Below are 19,793 nucleotides of genomic sequence, written 5' to 3'. Positions count from 1 at the left end.
AAGACATTAAGGAGGAGATTTTTCAATGGCAGGAAGGGCAGTTCCACACCCACTCCCCCGGGAGTTGAGCGCCTCGCTCTTCTGTGTGTCTTTGAAAATCTCTCCCTAAATACTTTCTTGAAGTGACTGTGCCATGTGAGCAACTGTTGTAGTTGCCAGAGGGATGTTATTCAGCTGCCAGTGAGAGGGGAGATGGCCACAAATGGGAAGGGAGGCTTCTGTCTTCTGGCACGTGGTCCACACCAGAAAAAACATGACAATCCATGGTACATCTGACTGCCTGTCGCCCTTATAAGGCCGCCCTCTTTGGACCAGCAAACAGAGCTGCCTTTGGCCTCATCATTGTGCAAGGCCAAGATTTTCAAATGTGACTGGTAATTTTGGGTACCAGACTTGAGACACCTTAAAGGTGGGGCCTGATTCTGGGGGAAAGGGGCCATCCAGCACTTTCTGAACATCAGTCTCAAGCTGAGCACCTGAAATTACAGCCCTGGGTAATAACTGAAACCAACAAAGGAGCAGATACCAAAGAACTCCAGTAAAGGGAAAGTGGGGAAGATGAAATGTACATTGCAGTCTCAGTCCCTGGCCAATTATACTTTTTGCTGTTGCTTTAAATCAATTTTCATTTGAATGGGTTTCAGGCAGCAATGCTCAGGCTGGCTGGCAGGCAAACGCTGCTTAGAATATTTTGAATGAATAGCAAGAAAGCAGCCTCCCTTTTGTCTTCAGAACGAGCCTGCACATAGGGTCACCTAAACTAAGGATGGTGCTTCTTTCCACGCAGCCAAGCTCTGGCCTGGCAGAAATCTCTTTACCCTTGAGCTGTTTATTGAGCAGAATCTTAATTCTACAAGATCACCATAATAACTGAGCATTTCACTCCAAAAGCTGAATGATGTAAGCACCAGTTGGGGGGGGAGGGAGGAGAACCACCCCGCAAGCCACAATTTGCAGTAAGAGGCATATACCTTGGTGGGTGATTAGGCAAAGAAATGTATTTACCTCTGTACTCAGCCAAAGGAGGAAAATTGCTTTCAAGAGCGTAAGTGAAGTTTTAATCTCCATGAGCTCATAAAATGAATCACTCTAAGAGGAGAATTGCAGACAGGCTAGTCAGGTAAATCACTTCGCTTCCCAACTTATGAAAGAGACACTGCCGCTCACATTTTTCACTCATATAAACCTGCAAGGCTTCATTGCTCAGGCCAGTGGTTCTGGACCCACTGGGGGGCCCCTTGCAGCCCGGTCAGCGCCCAGCTGCAGGACCATGTGACGTGCTCAGGGCCATCCAGGTGATATAGCTACTGTGTGAATAGGGCCCCCGTAACACAGAGAGAGCTGCACACGGGGCCCGCAAGGGTAAACAGGGTGAGAACCACTGGCTCCTTCCAATGCAGGCCACGTTAGTGGCCAGTCGCCAACGTCCACCGGGCACATAGGCGGAGAGAGAAATAGAAATAATATTGATCTTTTGTCCTTTCGCACAGCACCCACCCCCCCCACCCCCACCCCCACCCCAGGCATACGCCACACATGCATTGGCATATATCAGCGTGTGTGTGGACCTATATAGGTACCGGGTTTTTAAAGAATGCCTAAAATAAGCCCCCACATCCTTAGCCGGGCTCCTTCGCACTAAGTGGCTCCTTTGCAAAAGCCCTGCACACCCAGCCGTGTCCACTGCGGGGCGGGAACCCGGGCCACTTTCGGGGGCCTGTGTCGGGAATTCGGGGGCTGACCTCCGGCTCTGAATTTTGAAAATCGGGGGCGGGGGGGGGGGAGAGGGAGAGCCGCGGGTGCCTGTGTATTTGCGAAGGAAAGAGGGCTACACAGCCGGCTGCTGGGCGTGTCAGACAGAGGGAGCCTGCCCCCCCCCCCACCCCCCTCCCCAGCCATACCGGCCGAGACAACAAAAACAAAGGGCCAAGTCCTGTCTTTTCGGCTACCGCCGGTTTGCTCGGGTGGGACAGGCGGCCCTGGCCCCGCGCCCCCGCCTGTCCCTGCCCTGGAAGCGCCCGCACCAGGCTCCTCCCGGGAGCAAGCCCCGCGGCGTTTCAGCACCTTGGGCAGCTCCGGCGCCCGAGGCCGGCCCCAGCCTGGCTGCGCCCGCAGGGATGGGCGCGCTAACGAACCCCCAGCCCCGGCTCCCCTGTGCGCAGCCCAGCGACCCAGCCCCGCTCCGCGGGGAGCCCAGCTCCCCTTCCCCAGCTGGTCTCTAGCGCGTCACGATTCCAGCAGCTCCCCGATCCGGGGCGCTGATCTGTGCCCCCCCCCAGCACACGCCCGAGCAGCCCGTCACGTGGTGGGGTGCCTGGCAGGCTGCCGGGGGTATATAAAGCCCTGCCTGTATGGCTCGCCATGGTGCTCATGTGTGAGGGGCTCCTGCCACCTGCTGCGCTTGGGACCAGCGGCTGAATTCTCCAGAGAACCGCAACTGTGAGTCCCCCCCCAGCGCTGCGCCCGGGGCGAGGGTCCTTGGCGGGGCTGCAGCCGTCCGGCCTCTCCAAGGGCGATGCGGGGCGCTCCTTGGCTTCCCCTCCGCTCCCGGGGCCCCTAGTCCAGCGGCTGCCGCTCAGCAAACTTGAAAGCCAAGCGGCACCGCTCTCCGGCAGATGTAACTGAAGCTCCGGGGTGGCTGGTACCCCCCTCCCTCCGCCCCCGGAGCAGGGCTGGGGATCGGGCGGGGACAGCTCCTTTGCCCTGGCTGGGGCGAGCCTTAGGAGCCTGGCTTGGAGGGCGGAGAACGGGGGGAGTTTCTATCGCCTCCCTGCCATGTGTTCAGGGGACAGGGCTGGCTCCTGGTAACCGCCCCGCGGATGGATCCGGCGGGGTGGGGTGGGGGGCTCGATGCTGCTCGCCCCGGGAAGGTGCCTGGGTCGGGGCTGCCCGCGGCGGAGGCTTGCAGCGCCCCGCTGGCTTTGGGTAACCCCTCCCGGGCTCTCTTTGCAGGCGCCCAGCCCCAGAAGCAGAAGCTATGAGGATCCGGATGATGTCGGCTGCCTTCGTCCTCGTCCTGCTGTTTCTCCCGTCGGAGAACGGCTCCCCGCTGGAGCTGCCCCGGGGAGCTGCCCCGCAGTTCGCTCTGGTCCCCGGTCCAGCCTGGGAACTGTGGCCGAGGAGACCGGGGCTGGGGGCCAAGCCCCCGCTGCCTTCAGCGGGCACAGAAGCGGGGCTCCCCTCTCTCCACAGACTGCTCGGTCCCTGCGAGGCCGGGGGCGCGGAGAGCACCCCGGAGCTGCGAAGGAAGGAGCGGTCGCCCTACTCCTCGCGGCGGAAAGACGGCAGACCCAACTCCCTCGACCTGACCTTCCACCTCCTGCGGGAGTTCCTGGAGATGTCCCGGGAGGAGAGACTGGCCCAGAAAGCCCTGAGCAATCAGCTGCTGCTGCAGAACATCGGGAAGTGAGGGCGGGCTGGGGGGGGCGTTTTTAGGTTGAACATTTAAATATATTCTTGTAACAAGTGTCAATGGGGGGATCGGCCCGGCGCCCCTGAATCGCTGGGGCGCGAAGCGGACCCGGAGCGCGGGGCAGGAAGGGAGATAAACACCCCGCTCTTGGGGCAAGGGGAGGGGGAGGGCAGGGGGGGCGCTGCCAGGTATGCGTCCCACGGGGCCAGGTGTGTTCTCGCTCCGTCCCGCGCCGCTGTTGCCTGTGTTCTGTGTGTGCCGTGGAGTAAAGCATGGCAATGCCCGAGCTCGCAATAAACTCTATTTTAACAAGCCTGCTTCTCTTAACGCCCGCCGGCCCCTTCCTGGCCCCGGCTGGAGCCTCCGGGCTGGCGCTACCCGGCCTGCTGCAGGCACGATGCCAGGGGGATGGCCGGGTTCTCACAGCGGCGCCCTGATGGGCTGGGGACGCACGGAGGGGGGGGCGCCCCAGAGCTGCCCCCCCCAAGGAGGTCAAAGACCGAGGGAGGCCTTTCCCGAGAGGGACAGGTTCGAACCTGCTACAGGGGCTGGATTTACACAAACTTGTTTGTTGGCATTTCGGACCCGGCTTGACTCCGGTGTTCCATTGGCTCCACACGACGCTTGTTCAGAACCAGAGTGAGACGAGTCCCCGAATGCATCCCAAGCAGGCAGCGCTGGCCGGGGCACGGATCCCCCTGGGTCCCCGTTGGCAAGCTGGGACTCAAAGGGCTTTTCAATCAGCATCTTATTCCATCTGATCCCCCTGAGCTTTCAGGTAAAATCCTGGAGGTGATGCCAGAGGCTCATGCCTTGCTGAAACCCAGGGGCTGCCAGCAAAGCCACCTTACAGTGGCAACATATCTTCCCTCCCCTCCATGCCAATTTCTCCAACGCCGGGGTGTCCAAAGTGCAGGAGCAAATGCAACCAGCAGACGCCTGGAGCCCTTCACTTTCTGTTCCCTCACTGTGCAGAATCAAGACAGCTGCAACAATCCCTATTCACCGCCCCAGGCACAGATACAAGCAGACACTAGGTGAGCGTGCGGACGCTTGGGGTTTTATTTATTTACAGGTACATTTCTTTGCGCATTCTATGCAGCCCTGGGGCTCCCGGTTAGTGACCATCCTGGCCTTTGCTATTCTAAATGTAGGCAGCCCTGCTCCTAGCAGTCCCATGCCACCTTTCCACTTGCTCCCATGATTCAGTCTAGCCGCCTTATCTTCTTCCAAACAAAAATCCAGATGGGTGGACGGGGGGTTTCAGATCAGAAAATTTCACCAGGAAAACAAGAAACTATAACTCTGGTGGTTTTCAGCTGTTGAGCTTGGAAGGTGGACCTGGGAGAAAAACCATTACAATCGTGTTAGATGTCTGACCTGGTTTCTCTAGTGTCTGAATGAAAGACATTCAGGCGGTAACATCAGTGTCCACAGAGTACATTTCACTGAAATGGAGTTCAATGCTTAAAAAAAAAAAAAAAAAACCACACACCAGTACTGGGTGTCTAACACCCTTTTAGTCTTCCAGACACTCCTGCTACACCAGGGCTCTGAAATGCAGGGAGGAAGACTGTGCATGGCAGAGGCAGACACACTAAATAGCTAAGGATTTTACATGGCTTTCCCAGGACATATTTAATGAGGATTTTACATTTTTGCACATTTCCCTCCAAAGACTTCTTGATGGAGAGCACACATGGCAGATGTTTGGAGGTCAGAAGGGGCCCTTCTGATTGGCTAGTCTGATCTCCTGCACTACAGGCCGAGAACTTCAATACAAATTAGAAACAAAAGGCCGGACTTTCAGCTGTGCTGAGCACCTACAGCTTTCGCCGGATTTGTAGGTGTTCGGTGCCTCTGAATATCAGGATGCTAATGTATCAGTTACTATTACTGAGGTAAGAAACCAGCGCAAGTTATCCAGTGTGTCTCTGCCCAGTCTCAGCCAAGGGTGGCTCTACCTATGAAAATGAAAAAGGAGGGCAAGGGATTGGGGGCAATGGGGAATTGCCCACCCCAGGAAGCAGAAGGAGCCCTGCACCCACCTTGTCTTCATCTTGACATCACAGAGCAGGACTGAAGTTACTCCCAAATGGAGCTTCACTGCTTTCTTCACTCTTCCCATCCACCACAGAGGGGTCCTGGAGAAGCGGGAAGGAGCATATATTCAGTGCCGCTCCAGAGAGCAGGGGCAAGCTCCTCATTTCATCCCTTGTAACTCTCTAACCTGCTCTCTAACAGAGGGAGAGGGAAGGAGGAAGCTCAGTAACCATCTGTGGTTCAGGGTATTATACCTGGCTTGAAACGCCACACTCCCATCCCCAGAGCAGTCACATGGCCACTGAGTTCCAAAGGCATGTCAGGATGATCACCCAGGCCAGCACTGAAAGGGAGAAAGCTACAGCCTGGTGGAGAATCTCTCACGCACACAATGCTGTGATCAGATGGGAATGCAGGCAAAGGAATGGGGATGTACAACAAACAGAAAGTGGTGTCCTCTGTGTATAAACATAGAAGCCGGCAAGGCAGGTACTAGTCCATAGGCTCCTGTCAATACTGTAAGCTCCTTGGGGCTCTTCGTTCTATGTTTGTACAGCAGCACCTAGCACAATGAGGTTGTGGTCTATAAGTAGGGCTCCTAAGCGCTGGGGTAATACAATCAATCAATCATAATATACCATTTTCCCCAGGCCTCTGAACTGCCCTTCGTTGTGAGACAGCTCTCTCATTCCAACACCAAAGCCCCCTAAGTCTCATAGAGATGTGAAGACCCCTCTCGTTGACTGCTGAAAATTGCTTACAGCAGCATCAAAGAGGCCTTTAGAAATCTCACCCCTTTTTCAGTTTTCTGCAGGAATCATTCTGATGGCGACCTTCATTGTGTGTCCATATCGCCCCCTCCGCTCAGCTGGGATCTAAACAACCCCAGGCTGACAGTTCATGGTGGAATGGACTTTCAGAGGGGTTGGGGGCTTAATCTGTGAGTGCAGGTGCAGTAACTTGGTGCAAATCCATCCAAATAGTGATTTGCATGAGCAATTACCTGGTGCATGCACAGGCCCCTGTCTGAAAATCTGTCCTCTCAGTGCTTCATTATCTCCATTACAGAAGGGGAAACTCGCACCCATCTCTGCAAGAGCCTTTGAGATGAAAGGCACTGCACAAGTGCAGAGCATCATTAGATCACTACAATCCTTCAGAAAGAGGAGGACGGGAACAGATTCTCTAAAAATACATTTAGTTGGAGCAGGCAAGGGCAGTTCAGGTTCCCCAGCCTAGAAGGGAAAAAGCTTGATCATGGCCGAAGCAGCAGCTCGCTTTGCAGGGCTAATGCACGTGGGTTATTCTGGGGTATTTTTTTAAAAGTACATTTTTCCCCATCTGTAAAATACAATGTAGGAAATACCTAAACCCTGCTATTTCTACTGGGGATGGGAAGAATGGTTTCATGGTTAAAACAGGGCCATTTATGCACAGTCTGTGCTGGCAAAGAAGTTGCTGGTGATATTAACCCTTCACATGAGTGCACCTCAAGTTCTTAACAGCTGTAGGTGAATAGTTACATAGACTCTGGTCCAGTATCTCTCAGTTGAGAGAGGGATGAAAGGGGAGCCAGTGGCTGCTTCCCTGGTCCTGGATGGGGTTCTCTTTGAACAGGCTGATCTTCAGAAAGACCTGAAGTGTAATAACCATACCAAAGTGAACAGAGGTTCTCCAAATACATTAAGAGCAAGAGAAAGATGAAGGAAAGCGTAGGTCCTGGAGTACTGTATTCAGATCTGGGTGCCACTCTTTAAGAAAGATATGGACAAATTGGAAAGAGTCCAGAGGAGAGCTATAAAATGATAGAGAAGCTGACTTATAAGGAAAGGTTAACAAATCTGGGGATGTTTCATCTTGAGAAAGGAAAGCTGAGGGGAGATCTGATAGTCTTCAAATATGTTCAGGGCTGTTGGAAAGAAAACAGTGATCAATTGTTCTCAGTGTCCATTGACGGTAGGACAAGAAGGAATGGACTTAATCTGCAGCAAGGGAAAATTAGGAAGTTTACCTAACTATAAGAAAAGGAGGACTTGTGGCACCTTAGAGACTAACCAATTTATCTGAGCATGAGCTTTCGTGAGCTACAGCTCACTTCATCGGATGCAACTGTAGCTCACGAAAGCTCATGCTCAAATAAATTGGTTAGTCTCTAAGGTGCCACAAGTCCTCCTTTTCTTTTTGCGAATACAGACTAACACGGCTGTTACTCTGAAACCTAACTATAAGGATAGTTAAGCTCCGGAATAGGCTTCCAAGGGACCCCATCATTGGAGGTTTTTAAGACCCAGGTTGGACAGAGATTTGTCAGGGATAACTCGATCCTGTCTCAGTGCAGGGGGGTGGACTTGATGACTTCTTGAGGTCCCTTCAAGCCCTACTTTTCCATAACTCTATTATTCTAACAGTCAGAGGATTGTTTCTGGCATTTGGAGAACTCTGCCTGCAGAAGTGCCAAGTGTGAAAACAGGGAAGACTAATATATGAAAGGTGACCAGCGATGGGGGGCAATTCACGTGCACCAGTGGGCATTCTGTTCCCTTCTCCCTTCTGCAGGGATTTACTGCTGCCGCTTGGCCAGCAGCATTGTCTCCTCTGGATCTAAAGGACACAAGTTACACCAGGTTTTGGAGTCAGCCGCACCACAGCTGCTGCAGTGCAGCGGTAGGGGGGTGCTGAACTGGCCTCAGAGCCTTCCATGGGTAAGGCATTGAATCAAGATCCCACCCACCCATCCCTGTTGACTATCCAGAAATGAAAGATTCCAGAACATTTCCTGAATAATAAAGGAACCCCCACCCCCCACCACTTACATTGAGAGCCGTGAGACTAACAGGGTTTTCAGTTCACTGGTAATGCCAAAAAATTGGGGGGCGGGGTCAGACTCGAGGGAAAAAACTTTCCAAAATTTTCAGTGAATCAAGAAGTCCATAAAAAGATCATATCTGGTCAAACTCAATGTTTTCCTTCAACCCAAAATGAAATGTTTCATTTCCATGTCAGGCTTCTTTCAGAACCTTTCGGTATTGTTTCTTTACCAACATGGGGGAGGGATAGCTCAGTGGTTTGAGCATTGGCCTGCTAAACCTAGGGTTGGGAGTTCAATCCTTGAGGGGGCCATTTAGGGAGCTGGGGCAAAAATTGGGGCTTGGTCCTGCTTTGAGCAGGGGGTTGGACGAGATGACCTCCTGAGGTCCCTTCCAACCCTGACATTCTATGGTTAAAAACCTTTTCTGGTCATTTCAGCCCCAAACCATGGGGACATTTCCATTTGAAACTGCCCAGATTAAATGTTTGGATTATTTTAGGGGGGGCGGGGGGGGACATTCCAGCTGCCACAATTGAGGTGAAACCGACACAACTTGGCAACATGTTTCCTTGTTGCCAAATCTGCATTCCCCCCCCCCCCCCAACACACACACACTAAGAAAGAAAAATGTGGATGAAACCTTGTCTCCAGCTCCCTCTCCGGGTGTAACAAACTCGGGAAGTCGCTCCCCGGCTGGAAGGCTTCAGGGATTACTTCCCAACGGCAACAGGCGTTGCCAACGCACCCACACCTCCTGGGCCATAAGTGGACCCTGCCCAGCCCGAGGGCCCCTAACCAGCCGCAGGGGCTCACTGACCTGGCCGGAGGCAGACGCCACAGCGAGGCCCCCCTCCGCGCTGTCTCTGGCGGGACCGGTACCGCCCTGGCTTGGGTCAGCACCCTTCTTGCTCCTGGCTGAGCTGTCCGAGGGGCTGAATGTCTCGGCTGGGACAAAGCAAGTGGCTTCTTCTGCCTCGATAGTTCCCCTGCCCTGGGCTGCGGAGTCAGCTGGGGCATTTTCCTTGGGGTTATTTTGCAGGGCAAGATTTGGGGCGGTCATTTGCCAGGCGTTGCTAGACTCGGCAGCTTCGGCCCCGGAGCCCTGAGAGTCTGAAGCAGTCCCACCCGGAACAGCTGCATCCTTCGAAAAAGCAAACACCAGAGAGGGGCAAAGGGGAGGCAGTGAGAACACCTGTAAGGGAAATGCTCGGGTGTGGAAGGAATTTATACCAGATGCCTTCTAGAAACCCTGTCCAAACGGAGCCCTTCCTGGGGGAGATGGGCCTAATGACCGGACTAGGTTTGTCCCCTCTCGAACACCTCTGACACTCTCTCTGGAGGGTCCAATTTGTGTAATGACACCATCGATCGCTCGACCAAGCGTGGGCTGGGGGCAGGATTTCATTAATCCTGAGCTTCTCCACCCCCTCAGCTCTGCCACTCCTCTGTGAAGCACTTTCATGATAGCATAGGATGGGGCGGGGGGGGGTCAAGTTGGAGGGTGCAAATAGGTCTCAGGAGAGTCACAACCACCATGTGGCTAAAGGGGGATGGGGGTTCTGGTCTGGAGAAGATGGGGGCCATTGGCCTAGACCACCCTAATGGGGATTATATTACACATGTCCGCACAGACATGTCGTACACGGCTCGCTTGTATGTCATGCATGAGTGTATATCTTTGGCTTTTGAGAGGACAATCCTACCACAGCAAGTGTGGGTCCCGGGTGCTTCTGCATCACTGCTGTAGAGATCAGGAGAGTCCTGAAGCCATTACCTGCTGGGCAGTGCCCGGCTCTCTCTCAGATCCCTCTTTGCCAGTTGGGACATCCAACTCCGCAGCTTGAGCTGAACCTGGTAGTTTAGCTTTGGCATCAGCTTCCCCAGCAGTCTCACTCTCAGCCTCCTTTAACATCAGGGCTTTTCCTTCTGCCTCCTCTTCCTTTCCATCTGCAGGGACATTCAGGGTCTCCTCTCTGCCCTCACTGCTGGCCACTTGCTCGTCTGCCACAGACTCTGCTGATGCACCTTCAGCATCTCCCCACACAGCATCTTCCTCTCCTTCCTCTGCCCCTTCTTCAGATTCATCAACTACAAGGATAATAAATAGGCCTGGCAATGTGAAAGGGATGCAGAAAGCACCTAGTCCAGATGGGCACAGACACCTAGATTTCATAGACGCTGACGTCAGCAGAACTGTCAGCTGAGGAAGTCTCAGAGCAGCCGAACCCCGCAGTCTATCAATTTACAGGGAAATAGGAAAACTACAGAAAATACCTGGATGTTCCTCCCCAGTGTGAATGGACTCTGGGGAAGAACAACTCAAATGGGGATTCTGCTGAAGGGGAAGGAGCTGAGCTGGATTCCTGTTTCCCTCTCAAAGGAACTTTGGGGTCAGAGTAAGCTGAGCTGGATTTCCGTGCCCAGAATGGAATAGAAACTGGAATCCTGATCCAAAGCCCATTGGGGTGAATAGGAACCTCTCCACTGACTTCAGTGGGCTTTGGATTCAACCCTTAGGAGGAAAAGGTTCCCCAACTGAACAAAGCACAAAGGTACCATGAGGTGCTGGTTTTGTGGCATCCTACACCATATGTTTCGTTCTTCTCTTTGCTCACCAGCTGTCTCCCTCCCTCCCTGTCTCTTTCCTTCACTCATTCATGAGAAATGCACCCAGTGAACGCAGCACTGCACCTCCAATGCTTCCATCCCAGGACACAGAGTAGAGAACCCCAAGGAGGCGGCTTCCAGAGGAGCAGCCACAGGCCTGTGGTAGATGTAACAGGGATAAACGTCCAATGCAAGGAGAAAGGCTCTCGGCTCCTCCCCCACATAAAGACAGGATGACGGCTGGATTCTGACACCTGTGCTCACACTCAGGAGTACACATTGTCCCACTGAAATCAGCGACCAGTGAAATGGACAAGGTGGCAGAACTGGGACACAAGTGACATTAGAATCAAAAAAATGAGGAAGGTTTTTATGCTGGTTGAAGTAGCCCCAGATACCACAGTGAACGGAACATTGTGAGCCCGCAGACAGACCAGCAAACCCTCCTCTCCAAGGCCCCCATTTCTGACCAGCCCAGACCATTTCCTCTCACCTTTAATGAAGTCCAACTGATAAAGCACCCGCTCCTCGGCGTTGAAATCCACAGCGTAGTGCTCCATATTGTCATAACCAGACTCCAGCGCCTCCACTTCACAGCTCTGGGTCACCTCGGAAATTCTGGGAAAGGGAAGGAAGATACGATTCCACGTTATCCAGTCCCTCAGATAAATTGGGGTCAGAATGTGAATGTGAAAATAGGGAGTTCTACTTACTTCTGTATGAGAACTTTGGCATTCTGAGTAGCCAGAAAAGGAGAAGAGAAGAAAGGTGAGATTATGGGAATAGAACAAAAAAAATCAAGATAAAAACATGTGGCGAGCGTGTGCGCATTTGTGTGTGTGTGTGAGACAGACAGACAGAGAAAAACAGGTGGAGTTCCCACATAAGAACGGCCATACGGGGTCAGACCAAAGGTCTATCTGGCCCAGTATCCTGTCTTCCGACAGTGGCCAATGCCAGGCGCCCCCTAGGGAATGAACAGACCAGATAATCATCAAGTGATCCATCCTCTGTCACCCATTTCCAGCTTCTGACAAACAGAGGCTAGGGACACCATCCCTGCCCATCCTGCTCCTTATAAAGGACACACACTGTATATAAACCCAATACACCACCTTTGGGGTTTTGCTGAATTGTGAACCCAAACAACAACAAACAAGCACAAAGCCCAGCCCAAGTGCTCTCCTCAAGCCTGGCTGTCCTTAGGGTTTTCCCTACAGAAGCTGTCTGCCCAAGAACCTAGTTTCCTCTGCCTTAAAAGTGGTGACAACTCCTTATTCCAGAGCCACACCTTCCTGGACTTGAAGGATCTCAAGCAAGTGGGAGACTCCAAGCTATCAAGGTGTTGGTGGGAAAGGAAGATATGACTCCATTCCCATGGCACTGAGTTACAAGTCTGCCTTGAAAAGCAATGGTTGCTTGTATTTTAAAGCCAGTCTTGTCCTACTCATGACTTCCCCCTACCCTGTTCATCTCTTGGCTCTGGGAAACAAAGCATACTGGTTGGCAACAGGAGACCCAAGGTTGAACAAGATGACAATGGCCACTCAGCCTCCTGCCACGTTACCTGCACAAAGACTGTCATCTGCAGCTCCTCCATGGACTGCAGCGCTGCATCCACCAGCTTGGAGGATGACTCAATGTGTTCACTGTACAACCTGGTGAGGGCCTTCAGATGCTGGGTCTTCTCCTCCTGTTCATAGGTGATCCTTTGCAGCATGATCTTCCTCCTCTCCTCCAAGATGGCATACATGCGGTCAAACTTCTCACACAGAGCCTGCTTCTGGGCCTTGCTGTTGTCCTGCTCGAAGGATGCAAAGAGCACATTCACTAGCTCAACTGGCTTGGCTTAGACATAGGTTTGGACAGCTGATTCATGAAGTGAGGGGCAGGGGCTGAATATACTTTTTCATCAGTAATATTGGATCATCTGACATTTGTATTGAGCATTTCAAAATAAGAGGATTCCAATGCCCCTCAAAGCTATATAGGAGGCAGCATGATTTCATAATTAAACAAAGATCTGGGTAGATTGGAGTGAAAATCGGAATTTCCATCCCATGGGAAATTCTGATATTTTGACATTTGTTTTAGTTGGGATGAAGTTGAAATCTCAAAAAATTTCACCAAATGCAATATTCCAAAAAATGTCAGTTTGGAATCATCATTTCTGGAGTTCATTTCCTGTACCGTGGTCAAGTGACTCCCAGAATGCACTATGCTGCTCAGTCCGTTGAAATCAACATGCATCATGGGAGATGCAATCCAGACAAGGAGCCTGCCCCGTATGAGAGAATGGGAGCACAAAACACCCAAACTACATCTCCCATGAGACTCCACAGTTCTATAGGCAAATACAGTCTAATGTTGGACTGATTCAAAATGAAATGTTTCAGGTCAGCTCACCAAACCAAAATATTTCAAGCTGGATTGACTGGAAGCAAAATGAAGTATTTTATACTGTTTATCCCAAGGGAAAATTTTAAAAATTGATCAAAAACAAAAATCAGCAAAGACCTTTGAATTTGCTGAAACTACAGGTCATTTTGACAAAAAATTCCTGAGCAGCTCTACCTGTGGGAGTCAGGACTCCATGGTTCTAGTCCCAGTTCTGCCACTGTGTGCTCAAGATACATCCCCGCTGCTTCCCAGCTTCCCCAACTGTCTAAGGAGTGAATGAACTTCTCTATGTCACAGGAGGCTGAGTTCATTATTGCCAGTAGAGCCCTTTGGCAGCCTCAGATGGAAGGTACCTTAGAATGGTATAGGCACTTGGCCACTGAAATGCAGCCCCAGAGCAGCCAGCCAGCCAGTCAGGACTCATTGTATCCCAGTGCAAAGGAAAAAGGACATCCCAGCAAACTTCTGCCCTGGAGTGTCCACGCAGGGCAGACAGGGACTTTGGTTTCCCAGATTGTCTTCAAATGCAGCCAACTAAAGGAAAATGCATCTGTGCCAACAGCAGGAGCTTCCAAACTATCTGGGCCCAAAGAGCTGCCCCTCTCTGAGCTCAGAAATGTTTTATGGGGCTCCCCCTCCTCCTCCCCAAAAAGGATCCTGAGAACCTGCATGCAGTACCTCGATGTTCCTGCAAGTGCCTTGCAAGTTATCAATGAAGGCCTGGATTCTGTCATTGGTGGCCACAAGGGCTCCAATCCCATCTGTCAGAGCAGACTGTGGGGGGGCGGGGGAGGGAGAAAGAGAAAGAGAGAGCTCAGATAATTTACCATTCAGCACCGAGAACATGGCCAGCAATGCACAAGACACCAGGAGATTAAGATGGTCCAGGCTCCAAAGAGCCTGCCGCTGTGACAGACCATTCCCTCATTCACTACCACCCTGGCTCCCAGCACAGGTGCCTGCTGTGGTGGAAGGCAAGCTTCACGTTTTCAGAGACAAGAGGGAATGGCTTCATGTTGTCACCATTTGTGTAGTGTTCCCAAGCACCTCTTCCAGGGGGTGCTGGATAAATAAGACATCAGTGTCTTCCCACCCCACCCCAAGACCCATCTAAGTCTCTGTCCATCTGCTGACAGCACTGTCCCAGCAAAAAACATACAGTCTGGCTTTAAATTTATCTCACCAAGTACAAGTTAGAGTGTAGGATGGGAATCAAGAGACCCACAGCATCCTGATCCCAGTGTGACCTTGAGGATGTCACGGGCTTACCTCCATGCCTCAGCTTCTCCATCTGTTAGGAGGAGATAACATGTGCCTGACAGGGGTGTTGTGAGACTTAATTAATGAGCATCAAAGTCTTTGAGATCCTTAGGTGGACATTGCAGGCATACTGTGTGCACCATCTCCCTACCTCCACCCCACCCCAATGAACCTCGGGTCTATCTTGTTGCATGTTCTGTATAGTCCCTATGTACCAGTGGTGTGAATGAACAGTAACACTGAACTCAGCACCTGAAGCTTCTGAATGGTCTTCTCTAGTGGACAGGACCTACACTGATGCAATGGGAGAGCGGCTGGTATGCATGCATCATTTTAAATCTTTGTTTTGTCTAGGACCCTCGTAGCAGAGCCTGGAGTGGATAAAAGGCTGCGCTCTGTAAGAACAAGATGCCCAACTTTCTCCCCTCCACCCTGGTAGCAATGATCCAGGTACCGGGCACCCCATGAGCAAATGCCAGGGAGAAGCCAACCTTCTGTTTCATGTAGATGTCCGACAGGGGAGCTACTTCACACTCCTTGTGCTCTCCAAAGACCTTGCAGAGGGAGCAGGTGGGCACCCCACATGTCATGCAGTAGATGTTGATCTTTTCTTCCTCATGCTCTTCGCAGCTTGGATGTTCTGTCTTTAACAGAGGCCTGGAGCTACATGGGGGGAGAGGGCATGTGAGAGAGGGAGGCGGAAAGTCAAGATGGGGTTTTGATTTTTCTTCCCCCTACCAGTGCCAAGACTTGAAGCCCAACAGGGCAGATGCTACATGCTGAGAAGTCAGTACTGAGACCCAGGCTCTGGGGCAATGGAAACCAACCAGCTGCAAGCTCAGGTGAGCAGTGCCATCTGCTAGGAGTTCTGCACTGGTGTTAGCACCAGAGAGGCTCACCTCATTTCCTTCCTACCAAAACCAGCAGGAGCAGGAAATGAAATAGGGGAGGCAACATCCAGTGGACTGGAGGAGGTCAGGAGATCTGGATTCTCTCCCAGCCCCCAACTGAGGGCCAGTCACTTTCAGCTCTGTGCCCCTCTCACCCTTGGTCTGTCTCGTCTACTTGCGCTGTAAGCTCTTTGGGGCAGGGCCTGTCTCTCACGCTGCGTACATACACCTGCGGGGCACTTGCATAAATGACAACTTCTTACTCCACCAATCTATCCCGTCAGCAGCCCAGCTCTGCTGATGTTAGTAGGGAAGCTTCCCCCACTTTTTTTTACTTCTGTTAGCCCTGCAGAGCCAACCCAGCTGAGAGCGGGGGGACCAGGGTTCTATTCCCACTCGTGGATCAACAGCAGAATTGTTTGCTAAGTTCTACTTGCAGATGTGCAAACGCCCTGGAGGAAAGGGTGCTACAGAAAGCACAGTTTGGCCTGTAAGACCGTTAGTCCGAGGTGATGATGCACGAAAAGGAAAGACCCAAGTTTTTCTCTTAGATCCCACAGTGAGTTAACAGTTAGAAAAACTCTTTTTTTGACTTATAAAGTGGGCACGTTTGATCTGGAGTCGCCCTCTCATTTACACAGAGGCAGAGTCGCGTCTGTCGTAATCTATGGAATCAAAGCTCGTATGCAGGAGACATTGATTAAAGAAAACAACGACAACTATAGACACAACCAGGCTTCCACACAGGTTGATTTTTAGCTTTGACGTCTGCCTTTACCAGGGGACCGGAGCCTGTCTGGAACGCTATACAGTACACAGAGACCTCTAATGGCGGAATAATATTTTGCAAGAAGACACATTATAGAGTCTGCAGGCTGTACTGATGGATTCTCTCTCTCTCACACACACACACACACACACACAAGAAATGAACGGGTTGGGACACCTTGCCGACTCCTGTTTGTAAATATCAATGATGTTCTCCACCAGTAGATTCCTCTGCAGGCCATAGACACCGTGCCTGTCCAGGACCACTTCATGGCGACAGGATGGGCAGCGAAAGCGGCCTGCAGAGCCCAGGGTTGTCCCACGAGACTGAAACACAAACAAGGATCTTCATTAGATGCTGCTACAGGGGGGTTACTCAGCTGACCACAGACTGGTTTGATAGGAATCACATGACCCTAAGTGCACACTGCAAACCTGTCACATAGGAAGCAAAATGAGAAGAGGGTGTACTGTTAAAGAGAGGGATTGCGGTGCAGCAGCGAAGTGTAAACACAAGATATTTAATAGCCCAAAGGCAGGTGATGAAAATCCCCCAGGACAACAGAAGGATTGGAATCAGAACATGCAGAACCCCTCAGCTATGCTGAGCCATCTGCACATGACTCAAGAAGATAAATCTGGTACTGCTACCGGAAGAAAAGCCTTCTCTTGAAACGTTAAGTTAGTGCCCTCAGTTCTTCTCAGTTAATTTCAATCAAATAAGGAATTAGCCCTTCAAAGTCAGCGGTGGTCAGCAGCAAAGAGCCATGAAGGAGTTAAAAGCTATTAAAACTTCAGAGTGTATCATCACCATACCCAACATTCCTGCATGATGTGATGTGAGAACATGAACACTTCATGCTGAGGGAGATCCTGATCCAATGGCCCAAGCACAGGATTAAGAGCACCTATATTGTGATCATGGCTCAAACAGGCTCCCAGCACAGCCTTGGGCATGACACTTCACCCGTCAGTGACTCAATCTTCCCATCTGTAAAATGGAGACAGGAAGACTAACAGACCTGTCTCAGGTGTGGTGGTGCTCCTTAATGAAATGCCATGTGTTGCTGTGAATGCCCAGATTGCCACAAAAGAAAATGATGTATTACTGAGCTGCCAGTATGCCAGCCCATTCCTTATGAACACACTAGAATAGTTTCTCCTAACAGGTTTGGCATGAGCGGCCCCTCAAGTCTGTTGACAGCTCCTCCACATTTAGGCTAACATTTCTCACTCTTGCTCTGCATAAAGACGTTGCTTGACTTTCTGGGAAACTTGAGTCATTTTGTTAGAGGTCAGTGAAACACACACTTCTCTACAACACTGCTAGGTGTGTGTTATAACAGCCCGGAGCAGGCAACCATCAGAGCTTCATGTTCGCTTGCCCCAGAAATGGAGCACTTAGCATTTTCATAAGTTTAAAAAGGACACTGGCCCTGTAACAGGGGAATCAGGTGCATGAGTAACACTAGCTGGGTCCCTCCCAACTTTCTGCTCAAGCTTTCTGTACATTAACGTTACAAATAGAGGCTATTCCTTGTTGGGGGTGCGGGATGGGAAAACATGGGACAGATGTTAAAGGATGGTCTCGTGGGCAGGGCACTTGACTGGAACTCAGATGATCGGCATTCTAGTCCTGGCTCTGCACACAGGCTCCCCGTGTGACTTTGGCCAACTCATTTCACCTCTCTGTGAACAGGGGATAGTTCACTCCTACCTCACAGTAGGCTGGGCTGTTAATCGTGAATGTTTCTAAGGCTCCCAGGTCCCTTGACAGAGCGAGCGGTCGGCCCTGACACTTGAACCAGCAGGAAAGGAGTTCAGTGCATTACTTTCCTTTCCTGAGAGGATTGTGTGTGAGAAAATTTAGCAGAAGCTGGAAAGGGTTGACGACTAGGACAATTTGGGGGCATTCTCCTTTCCTACCCAATTGACCAATCCATATTTCAATAGCATGATCTCTTCCTGCCTACTTAGAAACACAGACACAGGACCCTGCAGTATCAATTGAATTAAATAAATAAAAAAAACCTCTCCCCACGAGCGGAAGCTGCAACTCGGATTACTCACCTGAAATATGTCATTTGCGCATTTCCGGCACAGGTTGTGCTGACAAGGCAGGATTACCACAGGTTTGGTGAACACCTCCAAGCAAATAGGGCATATGAGCTGCCTCTCCAGGCTGTCGATGGGGTGATCCCGCCGATAGGAGTTGTATTCCATTTGGATGGACATGACAAGAAAGCCAATGCAGCCCTCGACTCTCCCTGCTCCCCCAACTCCCAGCAGCACTCAAGCAACAGAACAAGGAAGCACTGTGTGGCTCGGCCTGTTTGGCTCTGGACTGTGGTGCCGAGGAAGAGCACAGGAAGATTGGATGGGGAAAGCAGCCTGCCACACAGATTAAGAGCTGCATGCAGCTGTTGGCCTAGTAGGTCTCTGGGGCTCTGCTTCAGCTCCACTTTAGGACTCCTGGAATTTGATGGCTGAGGCTACTCCCCTCTCATGTTACTATTAAGGTTCTTGCTCATCTCTGGAGGGAAAGAAGGCTCATTCAGTCTGAATTCATAGCCCAGTGTCAGCAGATTACCCAACAGAGACATCCACTATAGGTGGTGAAGCTAAAAAGGACTCAAGCACATTTTTAGTTCACACAGAGCCAGGGTGCACACATCCAGGCACACAGTACGCATAAGCTCTTTGGCACAGGGGTTTCCCTAGTGCAAGGAAAATCTGACTAGCAACCTTTGGGTGCTGCTGAAATATAAACAAATGTGAGATTGAGAGCAGTTAAAAGAATAGTCAGGAGAAAAGCTCAGCCATTTGATTATGGGATGGAGAGAGGGTTGCACAATGGCTACTCCCGACCACAGCAGCAGTCAACTAACTAGAGGATAAATCTTGATCTTGCACAGCACTCATTACTGGGACTTACATAAGAGGTTGCAAAGTGAGGAAGGATGATCCAGTGGTTAGAGCACTAGCCTACAACTTGGGAGAGCTGGGCTCAAGTCCCTGCCACAACCCTCCTGAATAACCTTGGAAAGTCACTTAGCCTCTCTGCCTCAGTTTCCCCATCTGTACAAGGGGGACAATCGCACTGCCCTACCTCACAGGGTGTTGTGAGGATAAATACATTAAAAGATTGTGAGGTGCTCAGATAGTATGGAGTCGGAGACCATGTATTTACCTGAGACAGAAGAAACCTCTCCTTTTCAATGTGTTCTTGACAGACAGGCAAACTTAACAGTTTTCCACACCCTATGAATTCTTAGCTCTATCAAGGCAAAGATATGATGTGCTAGCGGACAAGCTTCACATGATGTATGCTAGTTCCCATTTTATTCAAATGGTCTCTTGTTATATGATTAACGGAGTAATCCTTCATGAATTTTTTTTTAAGATTAATAGAATGCCAATCTGATCACATGTACAAAAAATTCATAAAAGCAAACAAACTTGAGAATAAATGTGTGTCAAGGGGTTTATTTTCATATGTAATTCTGGGAAAACCAACTATGTATTGGTAAAGCCTTATAAGTATATGCAACAATTTTGGCCATTTATGAGAGGTTTTGCATTTTTTTTTCCTTTTGAAAATTTA

General features: G+C 50.9%; 2 protein-coding genes across 2 annotated transcripts; one reads left to right on the top strand and one right to left on the bottom strand.

Moving 5' to 3' along the window:
- The first annotated feature begins 202 nt into the window (after nucleotides 1-202).
- LOC140897149 (uncharacterized) lies at nucleotides 203-3,409 on the top strand. The gene is made up of 3 exons (XM_078848289.1): nucleotides 203-266; nucleotides 1,974-2,439; nucleotides 2,953-3,409. Exons 1-3 carry the CDS (start codon nucleotides 203-205, stop codon nucleotides 3,407-3,409), a joined length of 987 nt encoding a protein of 328 aa, XP_078704415.1.
- A 6,814-nt stretch (nucleotides 3,410-10,223) lies between these two features.
- Nucleotides 10,224-18,412, bottom strand: LOC140897148 (tripartite motif-containing protein 55). Its single transcript, XM_078848288.1, has 8 exons — nucleotides 18,260-18,412; nucleotides 16,368-16,516; nucleotides 15,023-15,194; nucleotides 13,950-14,045; nucleotides 12,439-12,672; nucleotides 11,585-11,607; nucleotides 11,342-11,489; nucleotides 10,224-10,352 (listed from the first exon to the last, which is right to left on the bottom strand). Exons 1-8 carry the CDS (start codon nucleotides 18,410-18,412, stop codon nucleotides 10,224-10,226), a joined length of 1,104 nt encoding a protein of 367 aa, XP_078704414.1.
- Between the last annotated feature and the right edge of the window lie 1,381 nt (nucleotides 18,413-19,793).

This window comes from Lepidochelys kempii, chromosome 13 (genome assembly GCF_965140285.1).
Source record: "Lepidochelys kempii isolate rLepKem1 chromosome 13, rLepKem1.hap1, whole genome shotgun sequence".
NCBI lineage: Eukaryota > Metazoa > Chordata > Testudines > Cheloniidae > Lepidochelys > Lepidochelys kempii.
The sequence above is the reverse complement of the archived record's forward strand: the minus strand, read 5'-3'. Positions and strand labels throughout refer to the sequence as shown.

Coding starts and splice junctions, on each gene's coding strand:
- LOC140897149 (XM_078848289.1), top strand. CDS start 203: ATGGGAAGGGAGGCTTCTGTCTTCTGGCACGTGGTCCACACCAGAAAA. Junction 267..1,973: donor AAAAAACATGACAATCCATG/GTACATCTGACT, acceptor CGGGTGGGACAG/GCGGCCCTGGCCCCGCGCCC. Junction 2,440..2,952: donor TTCTCCAGAGAACCGCAACT/GTGAGTCCCCCC, acceptor CTCTCTTTGCAG/GCGCCCAGCCCCAGAAGCAG.
- LOC140897148 (XM_078848288.1), bottom strand. CDS start 18,412: ATGGAATACAACTCCTATCGGCGGGATCACCCCATCGACAGCCTGGAG. Junction 12,673..13,949: donor GCACTTGCAGGAACATCGAG/GTACTGCATGCA, acceptor TCCTTCGAGCAG/GACAACAGCAAGGCCCAGAA. Junction 10,353..11,341: donor AGAGGAAATGGTCTGGGCTG/GTCAGAAATGGG, acceptor TTATCCTTGTAG/TTGATGAATCTGAAGAAGGG.